The 23513-nt window shown below is 36.5% G+C and overlaps 2 protein-coding genes across 6 annotated transcripts in view; one reads left to right on the forward strand and one right to left on the reverse strand.

The window, feature by feature from the left end:
• Positions 1–23513, reverse strand: part of SBF2 (SET binding factor 2) — a 482724-nt gene that overhangs the window by 431134 nt on the left and 28077 nt on the right. The window lies entirely within an intron of this gene.
• On the forward strand, positions 8206–8742 carry HSPE1 (heat shock protein family E (Hsp10) member 1). The gene is given in 3 exon segments (XM_045484472.1): positions 8206–8497; positions 8500–8556; positions 8559–8742. Coding segments are annotated over 3 exon segments (402 nt in total). The 5' UTR covers positions 8206–8220; the 3' UTR covers positions 8627–8742.

Consider the following 23513-nt stretch of genomic DNA (forward strand, 5'->3'; position numbering starts at 1 on the left):
TATTAATCTTGTATCCACAACTTTACTTAATTCATTTATCAGTTCTAATAGTTTTTTCATGAAGCCTTTAGGATTTTCTACATTAAGTATCATGTCATCTGCAAATAATGAGTTTTACTTCTTCCTTACCAGTCTGGATGTGTTTTCTTTCTTTTTCTTGTCTAATTGCTGCAGTCACGACTTCCAGTACTAGGCTGAATAAAAGTGGTGAGAGGTCATCCTTGTCTTGTCCCTGATCTTAGACTAGAAGCTTTCAGTTTTTCACCCTTGAGATATGTTCCCTCTAAAACCCACTTTGTTGTAAGCTGTTATCATGAACAAATACTGTATTTTGTCAAATGCTTTTTCTGCATCTATTGAAATAAGCGTATGGTTTTTCCTCTTGTTAATGTGAAGTATTGGATTAATTTGTGAATACTGAACCACCCACTGTACCTCTGGAATAAATTCCACTTGATCATGAATGAATTTTTAAATGTATCCATGAATTTGGTTTGTTAATAATTTTTTGAGGATTTTTGCATCTGTGTTCATCAGAAATATTGGCCTCTCTTTTTTTGTAGTGTCTTTGACCAGTTTTGCTATTAGGGTAATGCTGGCCTCATAGAATGAATTGGGAAGTTTTCCTTTCTCTTCTATTTTTTGGAACACATTGAGGAGAACAGGTATTAAGTCATCTTTAAATGTTTGGTAGAGTTTGCCTGTAAAGCAATCTGATCCTGGACTTTCCTTTGTTGGAAGTTCTTTTATTACTGATTCAATTTCATTACTAGTAATCAATCTGTTCAGATTTTCTCTCTCTTCCTGATTCCGTTTTAGAAGATTGAATGCTAGGAATTTATCCATTTATTCTAGGTTGTCCAATTTGTTGACACATAACTTTTCATAATACTCTCATAATTCTTTGTATTTCTGTGGTGTCAATTGTCATTTCTCCACCTTCAATTCTGATTTTATCTTTTTTTCTTCATGAGTCTGACCAAAGGTTTACCAACTTGTCTCAAAGAAAAGATTGGTGTCATTGAGCTTTACTTTTTATTTATTTATTTATTTATTTATCTATCTATCTATTTATCTATTTCCACTCTAATCTTTATTATTTCCTTTCCTCTACTATTTTTGAGCTCTGTTTGTTCTTTTTTCTAGCTCCTTTAGGTTGTTAGAGACTTTTTCTTTTTCTTGAGGTAGGCCTATATCACTATAAACACATTTTAGAACTGCTTTTGCTGAATCCCAAAGATTTTGAACCATTTGTTTTCATTTTCATTTGTCTCCATGTATTTTTAATTTCCTCTTTGACTTCTTTGTTGACCCATTCGCTGTTTAGCAGCATATTATTTGACCTATACATGTTTTTTTTTACGATTTTCTTTTAATTGATTTCTCATTTCATGCTATTGTTGTCAAAAAGATGCCTGACATAATTTCAATCTTCTTAAATTTACTGAGATTTGTTTTGTGGCCTAACATGTGATATATCCTGAAGAATGTTGCACATGCACTTGAAAAGAATGTGTATTTTGCTGTTTGGGCATAGAATGTTCTGTATATATAGATATGTTATGTCTATTGGTCAAATGTGTCATTCAAAGCCACTGTTTTCATTAATTTTCTGTCTGGATGATCTATCCATTGATGTAAGTGAGGTGTTAAGCTCCCCTTCTATCATTGTATTACTGTCAATTTCTTCCCTTATGCCTATTTAATACTGCTTTATGAATTCAGGTGCTCCTATGTTGAGTGCATAGATATTTACAATTACTATATCCTCGTTTGATTGGTCCTTCTATCATTATGTAGTGTCTTTGTCTCTTGCTACAGTCTTTGTTTTAAAGTCTATTTTGTCTGACTACCCATCATCAGGGAAATATAAATCAAAACCACAATGAGATATCACCTCACACCTGTCAGAATGACTAAAATTAACAACTCAGGAAACAACAGATGTTGGTGAGGATACAGAGGAAAGGGAACACTTTTGCACTGTTGGTAGGAATGCAAACTGGTGCAGCCACTCTGGAAAATATGAAGGTTCCTCAAAAAATTAAAAGCAGAATGGCCCTATGACCCAGCAATTGCACTTCTGGGTATTTATCCAAAGGATACAAAAATGCTGATTCGAAGGGGAACGTGCACCCCAATGTTTATAGCAGCACTATTGACAACAGCCAAAGTATGGAAAGAGCCCAAATGTCCACTGACTGATGAATGGATAAAGAAGATGTGGGGTGTGTGTATACATACACACACACACACACACACACACACACTGAATATTACCTGGCAATCAAAAAATGAAATCTTGCCATTTGCAACAATGTAGATGAAACTAGAGTGTATTATACTAAACAAAGTAAGTCAGTGAAAGAAACACAAATAATATGGTTTCACTCATATGTGGAATTTAAGAAACAAAACAGATGAGCATAGAGGGAGGGAAGGAAAAATAAGATAAAAACAGAGAGGGAGGCAAACCATAAGAGGCTCTTAAATCAGATCAAACTGAAAGTTGCTGGAGGGGAGTTGGTGGGGGGGGGGGGGGGGATGGGCTAAGTGAGTGACAGGAATTAAGTTGGGATGAGCACTGGGTGTTTTATGTAAGTGATAAATCACTAAATTCCACTCCTGAAACAATTACTACACTGTACATTAACTAACTGGGATTTAAATTAAAACCAAATAAATAAGGGGGTGCCTGGGTGGTTCAGTGGGTTGAGCATCTGACAGTTCATGAGTTCAAGCTCTGCATCAGGCTATCTGCTGTCAGCATGGAGTCTGCTTCAGATCCTCTGTCCCTCTCTCTGCACCTCTCCCACTCAAGCTCTCCCCTCTCAAAAACAAACATTTGGAAGGAAGGAAGGAAGGAAGGAAGGAAGGAAGGAAGGAAGCCTATTTTGTCTGATAAGCATTGCTACCCTGGCCTTTTTTTCCCCCCACTTCCATTTGCATGGTATATGTTTTTCCATCCCTTTACTTTCATTCTGTATGTGTCTTTCAGTCTGAAATTAGTCTCTTGTAGGCAACATCTAGATGGGTCTTGTTTTTTTATCCATTTGGTCACCCTATGTCTTTTGAGTGTAACACTAATCCATTTACATTTAAAGTAATTATTTATAGGTATGTACTTACTACCATTTTATTAGTTGTTCTTTGGTTGTTTTTGTAGTTCTTCCGTATTCCTTTCTTCTTCTCTTGCTCTCTCACCTTGTGGTTTTATGGCTTTCTCTAGTGTTATGCTTGGATTCCATTCTCTCTCTCTCTCTTTTTTTTTTTTAATTAAACTCTCCCCAAAGTAGGGCTTGAACTTGTGACTCCAAACTCACAACCCTGAGATCAAGAGTCATGCTCCACTAAGCAAGCCAGCCAAGCACCCTTCCATTCTCTTTATTTTTTGTGTATGTATTACAAGTTTTTGATTTTGGTTACCACTTGGTTAGTATATAACATCTTAAGTGCACAGTGGTCTCTATTTAGTTGACTGTCACTTACATTTGAACACATCCTAAAAGCACTAAATTATTACTCTCTTCTCCAATGTTTTATGTAGATGATGTCATATTTTACATCTTTTTATTTTGTGTATCCCTTGGGTAATTTTTGTGGACATAACTGATTTTACTATTTTTGTGTTTTAACCACCATACTGGCTTTATAAGTAATTAATTTAGTACCTTTAATACAATTGCTTTTACCTGTGACATTTTTTCCTTTTGTAATTTTCTTCCTTCTTATGGCCTTTTCTTTACACTTAAAGAATTCCCTTTAACATTTCCTGAAAGGCTGATTTAGTGATGATAAATTTCTTTAACTTTTGTTTGGGAAATTCTTTATCTCTCCTTCTATTCTGAAGGATAATCTTGCTGAGTAGAGTGTTCTTGCTTGTAGGTTTTTTTCCCTTTCAGCACTCTGAATATATCATGCCACTCCCTTCTGGCCTGAAAAGTTTCTGCTGAAAAATCAACTGGCAGACTTATGCAGTTTCTCTTGTATCATCCTGTAATCATCTCAGTACTTAAAACTGAATTAAGGTGATACAGAATCACTAGTGTCTCTAGTCGCCTGCTAGAAGCAACCATAAATGTTTACACTTAAACCTTAAGTTATCTCTATAACTTTTCTATTTATAACATCCAATATAAATCAAATATGACTAGGCATAAAAGGAAAGAGTTTTTAGTTGTTTTTTTGATGTTTATTTTTTATTTTTGAGAGAGAGAGAGAGAGAGAGACAGTGCGAGCAGGGAGCGGGGAAAGGGCAAAGAGACAAGGAGACAGAATCCAAAGCAGACTCTAGTCTCTGCACTGTCAAAACAGAGACCGATGTGGGGCTCAGACTCACAAACCGTGAGATTATGACCTAAGCCGAAGTCAGATGCTTAACCAATTGAGCCACCCAGGCTCAGAAAGATCTGAGAAAGATCCAGAAAGATCTTTTTTTAAAGCAACAATAGATTCCCCGACAGGGATCCAGAAAATACAGTTATCGGAAACAGACTAAAAAATATCCATGCCTTATGTCCATGCATAGACCTATATAAGAATGTTCCTTAGCACCTTTATTTATTGTAATAGCCAAAAACCAGAAACAACCGAAATGTCCTTCAATAGATAAATGGATCAACAAACTTAGATATATACATACAACAGAATACTACTCAGCAATAAAAAGAAACTATTTAATACACACAGCCACATGGATGAGTCTCAAAATAATTATTCAAAGTGAAAGAAGTTCCCCAAAAAGTACATACTGTACATTTCCAAAAATACAAGTAATTTGTAGCAACAGAAAGCAGATCAGTGGTTACTTAGGGACAGGGAATAGCAGGGGTGAAAGCAATAGGAGGCAAGAATTATAAAGACACATGAAGAAACTTACAGGAGTAATGATTATGATTATGTTGATTGTGGTGATGATCATACATATCAAAACTCATCACACTGCACATTTTAAAGATGTGCAGTTTATTTTACATCAATTGTATCTCAATAAACCTGAAAAAAAAAATGCTAAATGTGTTCAAGGAAATAAAAAGCATAAGTGACAAAATCATCAAAGAACCAAATAAATAATCTAATATTGGAGCATACAATTAACCAAAATTAAGAATTCCATGGGTGGGATTAACAGCAGCTCAGAATATAGATCAAAAGAATATGCAGAATAAAACACAAAGAGACAAAAGGATAAAATATAACAGAAACAAAAGGAAGGGTGCAAGAGACAGAGGAGGGTATAGTGGGAATATCAAAAATTCCAAAAGGAGGAAGAAAATGGGACAGAAGAACATGCAAAGTGATAATGGCTTAAAATTCTTAAAAAATGATTTTAATCATCATGATAGAGATACAAGAAGCCCAATGAAATTCAGGCAAATAAGTACAAAGAAAATCATACTACGTTCAAAGACCAAGACAAAGGAAAAAAATGCTTAAAGCAACTAGAGGAAGGAAACAGATTACCTTCTTGGAAAAAAAATTAGACTGTCTGCTACCTTCAATAAAAATAATAGAAACCAAAACACAACAGAAACACATCCTCAAACTGCTGAATGATAATAACTAATAGAATTCTATTCCCTGAAAAAATATCTTTCAAGCATAATGTGAAATAAACATTTTCAAACAAGAACAGAGCATTCTTAGAATTCCCACAAAGAGGGGCGCCTGGGTGGCTCAGTTGGTTAGGCATCCAACTTCAGTTCAGGTCATGACCTCACACTCTGTGAGTTCGAGCCCCGGTCTGTGCGGACCGCTCGGAGCCTGGAGCCTGCTTCAGATTCTGTGTCTCCCTCTCTCTCTGCCCATCCCCTGCTCATGCTCTGTCTCTGTCTCAAAAAATAAATAAAAACATAAAAAAAAAAAATTCCCACAAAGAAAACTCAGTATAATTATTTTGAGACTCTTTTATGGGATTGTGTATAACAATAGTTTGTTCCTTTTGGGGGCAACTAAGAGGCTCAGTTGCTTAAGCATCCAACTTCAGCTCAGGTCATGATCTCATGGTTCTTGGGTTTGAGCCCTGCTTCGGGCTCTCTACTGTCAGCACAGAGCCCACTTCAGATCCTCAGTCTCCCTCTCTCTCTCCCCCTCCCCTACTCATGCATGCATGCATTCTCTCTCTCTCTCTCTCTCTCAATAATAAACATTAAAAACAAATAGAAGTTAGAAAAGAAAAGAAAAGAAAAGAAAAGAAAAGAAAAGAAAAGAAAAGAAAAGAAAAGGAAAGGAAAGGAAAGGAAAGGAAAGGAAAGGAAAGAAAAGAAAAGAAAAGAAAAGAAAAGAAAAGAAAAGAAAAGAAAATGTTTGTGGGGCACCTGGGTGGCTCACTCGGTTAAGTGTCTGACTTTTAATTTCGGCTCATCACTAGTTCATGATCTCATGTTTCATGAGATCAAGCCCCACACTGGGCTCTGTGCTGACAGTGCAGAGCCTGTTTGGGATTCTCTCACTCTCTCTCTCTCTCTCTCTCTCTCTGCTCCTCCCCCACTCGTTCTCTCCCCCCTCTCTGGAAAATAAAGTTTAAAAACAAATTTTTAATAAAAATAATAAAAATAGTTTGTTCCTTTTTATTGCTGAGTAGTATTCGACTGTATATATGGATATACCTCAATTTGTTTATACATTCATCTGATTAAAGACATTTGGCTTGCTCCTACTTTGGCACTATTACAAATAAAGTTTGATTCAAGCAGAAGAAAATTTATGCCAGATGAAGTCTTTAGAGAAGCGGGAAGGGGGAAAAAAAAAGGAGTAACAGAAAGAATAAATTGTAAGTAAACCTAAATGAATACTGACTGTTCTATATGGCTTAAATCTTTTTTTAATCTTTTAAAATTTTATTTTATTTTGGAGTGGGGAGGGAAGGGGGTAGAGGGAGAGAGAGAAAGAATCTAAAGCATTCCCCAAGCTCGGAGCAGAGCCTGATGCAGGGCTCAATCCCACAACCCTGGGACTGTGACCTGAGCCAAAATCAAGAGTCAGATACTCAACCGACTGAGCCACCCAGGCACCCCTACAGGATTTAAATTTTAAACAAAACTATAGTAGCAGCATACAAGTCAGGAGGGATAAATGGTGTTAAAGTATTCCAAGGTCTTTGCACTAGCAGGAAGAAGATAAAAGTATATTACTAACATTTTATAACTTGGAGAACATTCAGTAGTAATCATAAAGAAATGTGAGACATTTCATTCTTAAATTCAATAAACACTTATTGAATGCCTGTTATCTGCCAGGCACAAAACTATGTGCACTATGTATGTATAGTGGTAAACAGAATAAACTACAAATAACTCAAAGTCTATCAATAGTAGAATGGATAAATGCATTGTGGTTTGTTCATAAACTGGAATACTACACAACAATAAAAAACCACAACTGCATACAACATAGATGAACCTCAAAATATAATGTTGACAGAAGAAACAAAAGAATATTTACCATATTCATATTTACTATATTCATATTCATATGAAGTACAAACACAGGCTAGAGTAATCTATGGAATTAGAAATCAGAACAGGGTATCTCTGGAGAGGAGGAAGGGTTAATGATTGGAAAAGAGCATAATTAGGGCTTCTAGGGTACTAATAATGGTCTATTTCTTAAATTGAGTGGTGTTTATATGAGTATATTCATTTTGAAGATTATTTACTGAGCTGTGCAGTTTGCATACTCTCATGCATACATGCTGTAATTTTTTTTTTAATTTTTTTTTTCAACGTTTATTTATTTTTGAGACAGAGAGAGACAGAGCATGAACAGGGGAGGAGCAGAGAGAGAGGGAGACACAGAATCCAAAGCAGGCTCCAGGCTCTGGGCCATCAGCCCAGATCCCGACGCGGGGCTCGAACTCACGGACCGTGAGATCGTGACCTGAGCTAAAGTCGGACGCTCAACCGACTGAGCCACCCAGGCGCCCCAATACATGCTATAATTTAATAAAAGCTTTTTAAAAGATGGTGCAGTCTCCATTTACCAACATGGAAAACTTTAGAACATATTCTGAGGAAATTAACTTCTGAGAAAAAGAAGAAACTACTGAATAGCAGTTTCATCCCTTTTTTATAAAAAATAGGCTGCATATATATACATTATGCTCAAAAGAATTCTGGGAGGGTGCACAAGAAAATATCAGTAATAGTTATACCTGAGTGGCATAAATATGGGTGGTGTGTTTCTTCCCATACAGGTCTGTCTTTTAAATTTACAATAAACATGGAGCTTTTCCCACGTTCACGTGGCCCGGGGCTCGGACTGCGGGTCTCACTGCAGCCGTGGCAACTCCAGAGCAGAGTAGGAACTGCAGCGGCCAGAGTCATGGCAGGACAAGCGTTTAGGAAGTTTCTTCCCCTCTTTGACAGAGTTTTAGTTGAAAGGAGTGCAGCTGAAACTGTAACCAAAGGAGGCATTATGCTTCCAGAAAAATCTCAAGGAAAAGTTTTGCAAGCAACAGTAGTAGCTGTTGGATCAGGCTCTAAAGGAAAGGGTGGAGAGATCAACCAGTCAGTGTGAAAGTTGGAGATAAAGTTCTTCTCCCAGAATACGGAGGCACCTAGTTCTACATGACAAGGATTATTTCTTATTTAGAGATGGTGACATTCTTGGAAGGTATGTAGACTGAAATAAATCATTATTGAAATGGCATGAAGTGAAGCTGCCCATTCCAGTGAAGTTGTGAAATCTTTCATCATGTAAATAATTCTCATGTCTCTCTTTTATAATAAACTAATGGTATCCCCAAAAATTTTTTTAATAAATTTACAATAAACATGGAATCTTACATAATAAATATATTTGATAAGTAACTATAAAAGAACAATAGCCCTTTTATCCTCTTTATTATAAAAATAATTCTCCTTCAGGGTGCCAGGGTGGCTCAGTCAGTTAAGCGTCTGACTCTTGATTTCAGCTCAGGTCATGATCTTGTGGTTTGTGAGTTCAAGCCCTGCATTGGGCTTTGTGCTGACAGTACAGAGTCTGCTTGGGATTCTCTCTCTCTCCCTCTCTCTCTGCCCCTCTCTGCTCTCACTCCCACTCTCAAAATAAATAAATTTTAAAAATTACAAAAAAATAAAATAAAAATAATTCTCCTTCAAACCGATGATTGCCAGAGGAAAAGCAGGTGTGGGGTTATGGGCAAAATGAGTGAAGAGGAGAAAGAGGTAGAGGCTTCCAGTAATGGAATTAACAGGTCATGAAAATAAAAGGTACAGTTTAGGGAATATACTCACTTGTATTGTAATAGCATTGTATGGTGACAGATGGTAGCTACACTTGTGGTGGGCACAGCATAACTATAAACTTGTTGAATCACTACATTGTACATCTGAAACTAATGTAACATTGTATGTCAACTATATTCAAATAAAAATATAAATAGAGATAATTCTCCTTTAAATAAAAGATCAAAGCCAAATGGGAACAGAAATGCTCTGCTTTCTCTGACAATTTACTAACATAACACTACAGTCCAAACAGCAGGACTATTCTTTTTGTCTTTGTTGTTATTGCTATTAAAATCATTTTAAAAGCTTTTTATGGACTTAAGCATTTGTCACAAGCTTCATTCCAAGCTTTGGCCTTCTCCACACTATTTTTACACTCTGGTGTCTCTCTTTTATAGTCATCTCTATTTATATGGCTGCCCTTCCCTTTCCTATGTCCTTTCAATATCTTCATTCATCAGCCCTCACATCTTGGGGCACCTGACTGGCTCATTTGGTAGCCTGCAACTCTTGATCTCAGGGTCGTGACTTTGGGCCCCACATTGGACATGGAGCCTACTTAAAAAAAAGAAAAAGGAAAAAAAAAAGATGCACTCTCATCTTATTTTACCTTCTTTTCTTCTCAGAGGCAATACCCCATGATTTTTTAAGAATGTTTTTTTCTTCAAAGAGCCAGAAACTAGAAGATTAAAATTTCACCAATTCTGCCATATCCAAACATCACATTCAGATGACTCTTAGCTCTCCTGATCACTAAAAGATATAACTTTTATAGCTAACTATAAAACACTGCAAACCCTTACAATGCAGTTACCCAATATTCAACACTTTATGTGCTTCATTTTGGGGTTTTCCTAACAGTGCTTTGACCAAACCTTTAAACAGTAAAATAAAATGCACAAATATTTACCATAAAAATTTATTATTTAATTTTACATGTATTACATAAAATTTATAAAATGAGAAAAAAATGCACATGTCATTCTACCACTCTAATAAAACTTATTTTGGTGTACTTCCTCATTTCATCTATTTTCATTTGTTTTTTGTTTCAGAACTGTAATTACTTTGCATGCATGATTTTGGTGTTTGGCTTTTTACCCCCAACTATACCATAATCATCTCTCCATGTTTCTATATGGCCCCACTATACATCATTTTTCATTATAATTGTTCCACTGTTGCTAAACATTATGGTGGTCTCCACTACTTAGCTACTATAAATAATGCTACAACAAACATCATTAGATACTAAGTTTTGCATATTTTGTACCATATTCTTAGGTTAGATTCAAAGTCTTCCTTAAGGTATCATGAAAAGGTAGTACTTGAATTAAAGGATAGAAGATTTTTGAATAGAGAGGAGAAAGACAGAACAAACAAGGCCCTGAATCTGACCTCTGTGGGAAATACAGAATGGTTCAGTTTGGCTGATGTATTATATATCATCTATAAAGGAAAACAATAACAATAAAAATTGGAAATGTGTTCAAGAAAGATAATGAAAGAATTTTATTAAGTAGACAACAGAGTGGGGGATGCCTGGCTGGCTCAGTCAATAAAGCATGCTACTCTTGATCTTAAGGTTGTGAGTTTGAGCCCCATGTTGAATATAGAGATTAAAATCTTAAAAAAAAAAAAAAAAGTTGACAATGGAGAGTAACTAAAGTGTTTTTCTTTTTAAAATAATATACAGGTTAATGCAACTGATATGTATTTCACAAAATTAATAAAAATCTTAAGTGATTCTGAATGTGTAAGTAGTACTTCCAAATTTTTTATCTGAAGACCTCTCTTTTGTTTTTGTTTTTGTTTTAGAGAGAGAGAAAGCGAGAGAGAGAGAGAGCGGAGGAGAGGGACAAAGGGAGAAAGAGAGAATTCCAAGCAGGCTCCAAGCCCAGTGTGGAGCCCAACATGGGGCTCAATCCCAAGACACTGGGATCATGACCTACGGGGAAATTGAGTCAGATGCTAAACCAACTGAATCAGCCAGGTGTCCCTGGAGATCTATCTTAAATCATAAAATTATAGGGCTGCCTGGGTGGCTCAGTTGGCTAAGCGTCTGATTTTGGCTCAGGACATGATCTCACAGTTTGTGGCTTGGAGCACTGTGTCAGGCTCTGTGCTGACAGCTCGGAGCCTGGAGCCTGCTTTGGATTCTGGGTCTCCCTCACTCTCTCTGCCCTTCCCCTGCTCGTGCTCTGTCTCTCTCTCTCTCTCTCAAAAAATAAATAAACATTAAAAAAAATTTTAATCATAAAATTATAAACCATTCTCTGTATCAGAACTTTCGTTACCCTTCAATCTTTTTCAGAATCCCCTTCTAAAAAGTGAGTTAATTCAAGAGAATGAGAAGACAAGCCACAGACTGGGAAATAAATATCCATAAGCAATATATCTGATAAATGACTGTTACCCAAAATATGCAAAGGGGTGCCTGGATGGCTGAGTTGGCTAAGTGTCCAATTCTTGGTTTCAGCTCAGGTCATGATCTCACATGGAAGATGGAGCCCCCCAGCATCAGGCTCTGGAATCGAGCTCAGTTCATGGAATCGAGCCCCAGCATCAGGCTCTGAGCTGACAGCATGGAGCCTGCTTGGGATCCTCTCTCTCCCTCTCTTCCTGCCCCTCCCCTGCTTGTGCTCTCCCCCTCCAAAATAAATAAACTTAAATATATATATATATATATATATATATATATATATATATATATACATATATATATATGTGTGTGTGTGTGTGTGTATACATATATATAGACATAGACAGATACACAAAGAACTCTTAAAACTCAACAATAAGAAAATGGACAACCCAATAATTTTTAAATGGGCAAAAGACTTGAAGAGATACCTCACCAAAGACGATATGCAGATGCAGCAATAAGCATATAAAAAATGTTCAACACCATATTTCATTAGAAAAGTGCAAATTAAAGCAATAAGATACTACTATACATCTATTAGAATGGCCAAAATCCAAAACACTGACAACATCAAATGTAGCTAAGAATATGAAACAAGAACTCTCACTCATTGATGGAGGGAATGCAAAATGGTACAGCCACTTTGGAAGACACTTCGGTAGTTTCTCACAAAACTAAACACAATCTTCCTATACAATCCACCAATTGTGCTCCATGGTATTTACTCAAATGAGTTGAAAACGTATGTCCACACAAAAACCTGCACATGGATGTTTAGAGTGGCTTGATTCATAATTGCCAAAATTTGGAAGCAACCAAGATGTCCTTGTAGGTGACTTGATTAATAAACTGTGGAACATGCAGACAATGAAATATTATTCATAGCTAAAAAGAAATGAGCTATCAAGCCATGGAGAGACATACAGGGACCCTAAATACATATTACTAAGTGAAAGACACCGATTTGAAAAAGGCCACATATGGCATGATATCAACTATATGACACTCTGGAAAAGGCAGAACTATGGAGACCGTAAAAAGATCATTGTTTGTCGGGGGTTAGGAAAAAGGGAGAGATGAATACATAGAACACAGAGGATTTTTAGGACAGTGAAACTATTCTATATTTGTATGGACTTTGAGTGATTATGATGTGTGAATTTAGGTTCATCAACTGTAACAAATGTCCTGCTCTGGTGCAAGATGTTGATAGTGGGGGAGGCTATGCATGTGGGAGTAGAGAGTGTATGGGAACTCTGTACTTTCCCTTTAATTTTGCTATGAACCTAAAACGTCTCTAAAAAATAAAGTTTCTTTTAAAGTAGTTGATCTCTCAAAGCACCTATGAGTCCTATATACAATAAACCAGTGGTTCATTAATGCTTTATTAAATCCTAGCATGATCACAGAACTAGAAACATCAAAATAAGCATGACAGAAGCCTGTCCAAGTTAAGCATCAGGTCTTGATTGGGATTTACATTACAAGAGTGTATTCATTTGTTAAAGCTCAAATTGTATGCTGATGATCTATGCATTTTATGCTATATAAATTTCACTTCAATTTTTTTAAAATTACAAAATAAAAGATAAAATCTAATTTTAAAAATAAAAAGCATCAGGGGCACTTTGGTGGCTCAGACAGTTAAGCATCCAACTTTTGATTTGGGCTCAGGTCATGATCTCACAGTAGTGAGACAGAGCACCGCATCGGGCTCCATGCTAACAGTACAGAGCCTGTTTGGAATCCTCTCTTTCACTCTTTCTCCACCCACCCACCCCCAAATAAAATGAAATAAAATAAAATAAAATAAAATAAAATAAAATAAAATAAAAGCATCAGAGAAACAGATCTTTAGAACAGCAGCCATGTGTATAAAAAAGGAGGAGGTAAGTGGAGAATTTAAATATATAATTACTTCTATAGGTACAGAATATCTAAGGAGGGATATGCAAGAAATGGTTGTCCAAAGGGAAACTGTGTAGCTAGGAGGCAAGAACAGGTCAGTTTTTGGTATCTTTTTAATTCATGACACTTCGTTTTCAATTCAAAACAATTTAAAAATGTACATATATAGTCATGACCAGTTTTAAAATAAAAATCAATCCAAAACTTCTTGTTGATATTGAGCTATCTCAGTTTCGGTGATTAAAGTCTGAATTGATGATTATAACCTTGACACTCAAAAGTGTGGTCCCTCAAACCAGCAGTATTTGCATTACCTGGAACTTGTTAAAACTGCTGTCTTTAGGGTGGTTGTAACAATAGGAGAGATAGAGATAGAGATAGAGATAGAGATAGAGATAGAGATGTCAAAAGTTGTTAACATATATACCTAAAATGTGTGAATTTTATCACATGTAACTCAAACCTTAAAAAGGATATTTTTTTAAGAAAGAAATGCAGTATCTCAGGCCTCAACTCAGACTTACTGAATCACAATCTACATTTGTAACAAATCTCCAGTAGATTCATATGCACATTAAAATTGAGATGCACACTGTTTTGGAGTATTTGTAAACATTAACATAGTTTGACATTGTAGTTAACAGTCATTTAAGACTTTTTTTTTTTAATTTTTTTTTTTTAACGTTTATTTATTTTTGAGACAGAGAGAGACAGATCATGAATGGGGGAGGGTCAGAGAGAGAGGGAGACACAGAATCTGAAACAGGCTCCAGGCTCTGAGCTGTCAGCACAGAGCCCGACGCGGGGCTCGAACTCACGGACCGCGAGATCATGACCCGAGCCGAAGTCTGCTGCTTAACCGACCGAGCCACCCAGGCGCCCCTAAGACTTTTTTTTAATGTCTCTCAAACTGACTATAAACTCCGTAAGAGCAGGGACCACATTCATTTTATGCATTACTGGCACATAATAGGTATTCAATAAATATTTGCCAAATGAAAAAAAAAAGTCTCACATTTATGATTATTGCTACATTTTCTCTTACTATTTTTACCAGAACCCCCTTCTCTTCTGGTTTAATATCTGTCTTAGCCAACAAGTAGAGATGAGAGCTTACAGAGGAAAGATTCACAGCATATCATTTTTTATGACTACAATGGAAAAGGAAGAAAAACAGAATAAGCCCTAGCCAATAAAGCAGACACATGTACATATTTTTCAGTTGTGTTCTTTTTGTCAGAAATGTTATCTTAATCTGAAAACACTTTTTTAAGAGTTGACATCTCATTGTAAAAACACAAACAAAAATCTTGCAAAATAACATCCAGGAAATTCTGAAAATTTAAAATGATTTTGCAGAAACCTGACTGGGTATTAGTCAATAAGCAAATAAAATTACTAGAAGTTTTTTTCTGGTGTTTCAGAAGTTTTAAAATAAAGGAGAGGTGCTAGCAAAGAAACAATAATTAACAATGCAACCACAAAGAAAAAGGAAAAAAACAAGAGAGAATAAAATGCAAGCTGAAAAGTTAAAAAGCAGGGGGCACCTGGCTGGCTTATCTGTAGAGCATGCAACTCTCAATCTCAGGGGCCTGAGTTCAAGCATCTTGGGGATGGAGCCTACTAAAAAATAAATAAATAAAAGTTAAAAAGCAGCCAGATAAATTTAGCTGAATTAGCTCACCTCAGAACATTAAATCTTACACCATCACAAGGGATGACAAGAAGCTACCTGATTTATACTTCAAAACCCCCAACAAGCTCTGTAGTTGGCAGTACCAAATACTTCTAGAAGTGAAATGTGAGTAGAACTATTTAAAAGCATAGTTAAGAAACTGGTAGACCCCCAAATAGTCTCTATGTACATGGGTGACTGTCCTTGTTCCATCCCAGCAGAAGAGTGGAGATTTACCATCAGGAAAAGATTTAAAAGACAGAAACTCACCTATGGGAATATTTTTTTTTTATTTTTATTATATGAAATTTATTGTCAAATTAGTTTCCATAACCTATGGGAATATTTAGCCTTTGAGCTGAAAAGAGAGGGAATTATGTAAAAGTTCACGTAGTGAATTCTGCAATCTCAAATATTTCCCTACCTGGCTCACCAAATTCTGGCAACCAAATCTATACTTCCCAGGCAGGAAATGGAAAGATGCTACTCTGGAAAATCTGACAGATAAAAGGTTAAAAAAAAAACAAAAAAACACAGGGCGCCTGGGTAGCTCAGTCGGTTGAGCATCCAACTTCGGCTCAGGTCATGATCTCGCTCGCAATTTGTGAGTTCGAGCCCCGCATCAGGCTCTGTGCTGACAGCTCGGAGCCTGGAGCCTGCTTTGGATTCTGTGTCTCCTTCTCCCTCTGCCCCTCCCCAACTTGTGCTCTGTCTCTCTCTATCAAAAATAAATAAAATATTTTTTAAAAATTAAAAAAAAAAAAACTGGGGAGGTTATCAAACCCAATCCCAGCACGATCACCCAATAGTGAAGCCAATAGTCCAAAACCTCACAATGAGTACAAGATTAGGAGAAAGCTAAGGAAAGCCTCTAACATGGAAGATCAAAACAAGGGGAGGGGGAGGGAGGGCACAGAGGCTTAGAAGAAAAAGACATATTCAAGAAAGACATATTCAAGAGTCTCTGTCTCCCTCTCTCTCTGCCCCTACCCTGCTCATGCTCTCTCTCTCTCAAAAATAAATAAACATTTAAATAAATAAATAAATAAATAAATAAATAAAGTCAGTAATACCTTTAGAGACATAAGAGAAGATATTGCAACCATTAAAAAAAAACAAGAAGAAAATGTTATGAAAAGGAGTATTCAGCAACAAAAAAAGCTGTTGAAATATTCTTAATGACAGTATAAATGAAAAGGAGATGGAAGAAAAAGGGAAGAAACAGAACAGCAAAAAAGAAAACAAAAACCAAAGAGATGAAAATTGGGGCTCCAAAAAGAGAACAGAAACAGTGGAGAATGGAAGGACTTAAATTCACAAGTTACCAATTTGGAAGAGCTACTGAACATCTATAATAATGAATACAAAAAGACCCACTACAAGACATGAAGTTTTTGGGCATGTGGGTGGCTCAGTCAGTTAAGCGTCCAACCTCAGCTCAGGTCATGATCTCACAGCTTATGAGTTCAAGCCTCATGTTGGACTCTGTGCTAACAGCTCAGAGTCTGGACCCTACTTCGGATTCTGTGTCTCCCTTTCTCTCTACCTCTCTCCCCCACTCATGCTCTTTCAAAAATAAATGATCATTAAAACAATTTAAAGAAGTGAAGTTCCAAAAAATAAGAATATATACATAAGATCCCAAAAGTTCTGTGGGAGGGAAAATTGAACACCACACAAAAGACTGGGACGCTTAACTGACTGAGCCACCCTGGCACCCCTAGAATTTCCCATTTCTTAACACAAATCCAGACTACACCTCTATGTTTAGGAATAGAGGCCTGCCATAAGAGACTGGATTGTACACCTTTGCAACAAATGTTTTCTGATTCTATAAATTATACATAGAAGCATAAAGAAGGCAAACTGTCAAAAAATATATACTTCTTTTTACAAAGCTTCTTTTTGTTCCTGGCTATGTTCCCAATTCTATAGAGAAACAAAAAATTATAACAAAGAATCTCTAAATTACAGCATCTACCAATACTTAAATATTAATCTATCAATATTAAGAGTACAATGACTACTTTGGGGGTAGTCTTCAATTGTTTTTGCTAAAGGGCACTTTTTCTCATAAGAGGTAAGAAAGACTCCTGACCTAATATTACTAATGGTGAATCATAGTACAATTTAGTTTGGCGAACTTTAAGATCAAGATTCTCCAACAAAAAAAAGCATTCGGTCTTTTGCCCCACTTATCAGGTTGATTCTGGATAAAAAGCTTAGGAAAGCACTGCATTAAAAGCAAATCTGTTTGTCAAATTCTTAGAGGAAATGGTTATAAATATTTGAAATATAATAAAGAGCAAAAACAAACACACTGTAACAAAAGTAGACAAGTTAATGTCGCACTTATGAAGATATATTACCCTCCCCCATCATTCCTTTTTCACAAATAAAAGAGTAGAATAATGTTGAGTACTATTAGACTTTACTAATTAAGCTGCACCAATATTTTAATGTTTAATTGATACTATTTCCTCTCATTTTTCATATCTATTGCTATCTCTAACCATTTCTAAATGCTGTGAACAATGCTTTTTGCTAAAAAGCTTCTTTTCTGGGGGGAAAAACAATTTGACTAATTCAAATTGTAGAAAGAAAACTCTGGCCCATGAAATTAAGAGTGTTATCTAAGATCATACATGGTTAGGGGCCCCTGGATGGCTTAGTCAGTTAAGCATCCAATTTCGGCTCAGGTCATGATCTTGCGGTTTGTGAGCTCAAGCCCCACATCAGGCTCTGATGGGCCACATCAGGTGCTGACAGCATGGAGCCTGCTTCAGATCCTCAGTCTCCCTCTCTCTCTGCCCCTCTCCAGCTTGTGTGCTCTCACTCACTCTCTCTCAAAAATAAATAAACATTAAAAAAAAAAAAAGATCATACATAGCTAATAGGTGGCAGAGCCATTAACCCAGGTTTCTTCACTCTAATACTGGGGCAACTATGTCAAAAAAGGGAAGCACAACCTCTATTACCTTCCCTGGTCAGTAATGCCACAGGCAAAGTCCCTGTTACTCCCACCCAGCTAATCAATTAATCCCATTTACATCAACTAAGTGAATTATTGTGCGTTAAAGGATGTAGCTGGTAGTAGTAAGCAAGATGGGCTCTTTCCAATTGCCAAAACTATATGCAAGTTCACTTAAGTTACTTACAAATGCAAGTTTAGTGCAAGAATATGTGACATAGTACCGAAGCACAAGAAAAGTCTCCACAATTAGGCTTCACTGAAAACTGAAACACTAGTCAGCATAAAGTAAGACTAGCATCCAATAAGAACTCTAAACATTGTCATAACTGTTTCCTGATTCTGCCTCTACTCTGACAGTGGTTATGTTTTACTCTCCACTATGACTACTTTCTCTACTACAGTGTTTCTAATGTCCTAAGCTTCTGTTTACTGCTTTCTTTGCTATGTCATAGTCAAATTCTGTAAGGAGGGTTAGATTGAGTTAATTCACCACTTTGTAAGAAAGAACTACTGTACAGCTCTTGGATCAGGCTAGTTTATAAGCCAATGGCCTACATATATATCACTGATACCAATCTGTTGTCCAATTAATTGTGGCAAAATGGAGGGGACTCATGACACAAAGTTTAACAACTGATGCAAGCCCTTGCAGCTGTTTTTTCTTTTTTTGTTTTTTTTTTTGTTTTTGTTTTTGTTTTTTTTTTCAGAATTGGGCTGTGGCTGTCGTTCACACTTGGAGCATTATGTTTATCCATATGCACTGGGTTTTTAAATCAAAACATCATTAGGTAAATTCACACTTAAAAATCTAACCCACCCTCTCCAAAGTATGATCTCCTACCATACTGTCACCCCCTACACCTTCACACTCCTATAGAGCTGATATTAAACAGTAACCCTCCCCCCTTAACCCACCCCAATATTTTCTACTCCCAGGTGTGGAAGATTTAATAGCCTCTCTCCCAACAATATCTTTTCTCTGAATTGAGATTCTCTTTTGAACCCACATATATTCCATATTTATCTAAAATGAAGTCTAATACATGAATTATGCTAGATAAAACTATTCGGATATAAGATAATTTCCTACTATAGAAGAATGATTGCCCTAACTGGTGCACCCAAACATTTTCTAGTAGAAACACAGGTAGTTTTACATGTCACAACTTATAAAGTATTTACCATGTCAGACACTGGACTAAGCACCCAACAGGAAATATCACAGATTAACAAACTGAGGCCCATAAAGATTAAGTTCTTATACAAAATCACATATAATGATAGTGCTGAAATTAAAATCCTGTCTATGTAAGCCAAAGCCCATGTTTTTAACAACCATCCTCTACTGTCAATGACTGCCAAGTAGAATTACCAATGGTATTCTATAACACTAATCCTTAAACACACACACACACACAAAAAAAATAAACAAAAACTCTTACCTTACTCTAATGCAGAGCTTCCCAAAGCACTGCTCAGTGAGGTAACTATCATACATTAACAGTTCTGTGACCAAATATGTGTGGGAAATGTTATATTAAAAAGACATCATCAAATTTCCATATTGCAGGTATTCTAAGAATTTTTTTTAAATTTTTTTTAATGTTTATTTATTTTTGAGACAGAGAGAGACAGAGCATGAACAGGGAGGGGCAGAGAGAGGGAGACACAGAATCTGAAATAGGCTCCAGGCCTGAGCTGTCAGCACAGAGCCCGACGCGGGGCTCGAACTCACAGACCATGAGATCATGACCTGAGCCGAAGTCAGACGCTTAACTGACTGAGCCACCCAGGCGCCCCGTCTAAGAATTTTTAATATGCTAATCCACACTGTGAATCTCCAAGAAGTAAATACATTAAGCAGAATTTTCCATATATATTTAGCCAAAGTTACCACTGTTCATAGGCCATTGCCTAGAACTGTTTTGTGGAATGCACCTTAGAAAATATTTATTTAGGGACGCCTGGGTGGCTCAGTTGATTGGGCATCCGACTTCAGCTCAGGTTTTGACCTCGTAGTCTGTTGGTTCAAGCCCCCACATCAGACTCTGTGCTGACAGCTCAGAGCCTGGAGCCTGCTTCGGATTCTGTGTCTCCCTCTCTCTCTGCCCCTCCCCCACTCACGTTCTGTCTCTCTCTCTCTCTCTCTCTCTCTCTCTCAATTACAAAAATAAATATTTAATAAAACTAAAATGAAAAAAGAAAATTTTCATCGAGTAAAAAATTTCACATGACCATCCTTTTCTTTGATAAATCACCTAAACTAGGTCTAATCGGTAAATCTTATGATACCTGCTGACTCATACTCCACTTCTCAGTGAAAATGTCATGGCCATGTTGAGGGTCAATGACCAGGTTTGGGATCATGTGACTTTACCTCTGTTCAGAAATGACTGGATAGAATAGGTACCCAGAGGACAGCCCATTCACTTATGTGGTCTGCCTCAAAAAGGTGAGAAAGGCCAATATGATTTATCCCAAGAAATGGGATAAACAAAGCAGACAGGCCGGCAGAGTCATAGAGGGGCAGTAGGACAGCTAGAGGAAATTAGAAAAGGAACAGGAAACCCTAGGGAGCAAAGGAACTGACCAACAGGGAAAAAAAGGGGAGTTGAACAGAGAAGTCCTGTAGAGATGAGCAACAGACAGGCTACATGCCTGCATTTGAGAGTTATTGCTAGCTCTTATGAACTGAGCCTTTGGATTTCTAGATTGTTTCTGTACCCTTTATAATAACCTCTCTTTTGACTAAACTAGCTTGAGTAACTCTTTTCCTTGCAACCAATCTCATTTAAATTCAAATGAGGAAATTTTAATTTATTTCACTGAAATGAAACTGTACAGTTCAGGTGTTAAAAGAGGATGGACTATAGAAAGAATGCTTGGGATTGAATCCCAGGTCCTCTACTCTAAGATGCATAATTCTAGACTGGTTACCTACAGCCTCCAATTCCCATCTGTAAAATGGAAATAGAGTAAGGCTATGAGGATTAAATGAGATGTTTGTAACGTGTTTTGTGTATATAGCAAGCGCTGAATAAATGTTAGCTAATACTATTAATCTGCATGCACTTCTTTTCTTTCACTCAACATAAAAATCTTGTCCTTAGACCATAACTAAGAAGGAAGAAATAAATCTTATTACTGGATGTAAAAATCTGGTAAACAGTGTTTTTTTAAATTTACTAGACCACTGTAGCCACAAAATGCCTTAACTCTAGGGAATCTCTCACCCTTTGTACAATTTGCATATAATACCAAATACTCTGAAAATACCTTTGATCTTAATGAAATGATTTTTCCATAACAGGGTAAAAATGTTACATCAATATGAGATATACCTTATCTAAAGGATCAACATTTTAAAAAATATTCCAAAACATAACAACTTTTAAAGTTGACAACAAAAGAAACCCATTTTATAAAATAATAAATTATTTCTTTTATTCTAAGGTTATCATATCTGGAATCAGTTTGCAGACTTACTAAAATAACAAGAAACACAAAGAGAACAAATACACAGTAGCTCCTATTCAGGACTTTTAATAACAAAAAATGCCAAATCCAAAGACAAGTGACCTCATTACCATTTACTGTGTTTTTTAACCATACTAATGCCTGGATCATATTAGATAAACTTCCTATATTAAAATAGTTATATACTTTCTAGGAATAACTCATAATTATTTTAATAAGTATTTATCATTCTCCTCTGATTTGGATAGTTGGGTTCTCCTGTTTGATAGCAAGGAAATTGGTTAGATCAACCTTAAAAATTATATCAAAATTTTATTTTATTTTTTAGTTTAGTTTATTTTTTATTTTTTGAGAGAGCGAGAGAGCAAGCAGGGGAGGGGCAGAAAGAGAGGGAGAGAGAAAATCCCAAGCAGGCTTTGCATAGGCAGTGCAGAGCCCTGCATGGGGCTCAATCTCATGAAATGTGAGATCATAACCTGAGCCAAAATCAAGAGTAAGACGCTTAATCAACTGAGCCAACCAGGTTGGGGCACTTTCTTATAAAATGAAACACATGCCCACCTATGACCCAAAAATTCAACTGCTAAATATTTACCCAAGAGAAATGAACATATATTTTCACAAAAAGACTCATAAGAGTATTCATAGCAGTTTTATTCATTATGGCCAAAAACTAAATAGTCCAGGTATCCATCAAAATAAGGGATAAACTGCTATGTATTACTAACAGTTAAAAAAACAAAAAACAAAAAAACAAAAAAACAGAAGAGGGGCACCTGCTTCTTTCTCTGCCCCTCCCCTGCTTGGGCGCTCACAAGCAGGTGCTCTTTCTCAAAAATAAATAAACTTAAAAAAAAAAAAAGGAAGAAACTTTTGATAGATATAACAATGTGGATGCATCTCAAAAACATGCTGAGTGAAGGGCGCCTGGGTGGCTCAGTCAGTTAAGCCTCTGACTGGCTCAGATCATGATCTCGCAGTCCATGAGTTAAAGCCCCCCCGCACTGGGCTCTGTGCTGGCAGCTCAGAGCCTGGAGCCTGCTTCGGATTCTGTGTCTGCCTCTCTCTCTGCCCCTCCCCCGCTTATGCTCTCGCGCTCTTTCTTTCAAAAATAAACATTAAAAAAAATTAAAAAATAAAAATAAATTTTAAAAACCATGCTGAGTGAAAGAAGACTTACATAAAAGAGTATACACGCTGTATGATTCCATTTACATGAAGTTCTGGAATGGAAAAATTAATCTTTGGTGAAAAAAACAGTGACAGTAATTGCCTCTAGGAGGTTAGGGGCAAGAATGGACTGGGAACAGGCATAAAGGAACATTTTGAGGTAATGGTACTATACTGTATCTTTTTCTGAATGTTTATTTATTTTTGAGAGAGAGAGAGAAAGAGAACGTGAGTTGGGGAGAGGCAGAGAGAGAGGGAGACACAGAATCTGAACAAGGCTCCAGGCTCCAAGCTGTCAGTGCAGAGCCCAACACAGGGCTCAAACCCTCGAACCATGAGATCATGACCTGAGCTGAAGTCAGACGCTTAACTGACTGTGCCCCTACTATATCTTGATAAGAGGCTGGGTTATGCAGTGCATAAAATTCCCAGAAACGTAAACTTAAGATTTGTGTATCTCATTATATGTAAATTTTACATCAAAAGAAAAAAAAAAAAAAGAATATTTCATTTTAGAATGTTGATAATATGCATGCTAAGTTTAATAATTAAGCATAATGATATCAACAATTTACTTTGAAACACATCCAAAAGCAGATGAATAAATGGATGACAGAGGAATTAAACATATGGATTAATATGTAATAAAATATA

This window comes from Leopardus geoffroyi, chromosome D1, assembly GCF_018350155.1.
Source record: "Leopardus geoffroyi isolate Oge1 chromosome D1, O.geoffroyi_Oge1_pat1.0, whole genome shotgun sequence".
Taxonomy (NCBI): Eukaryota; Metazoa; Chordata; class Mammalia; order Carnivora; family Felidae; genus Leopardus; species Leopardus geoffroyi.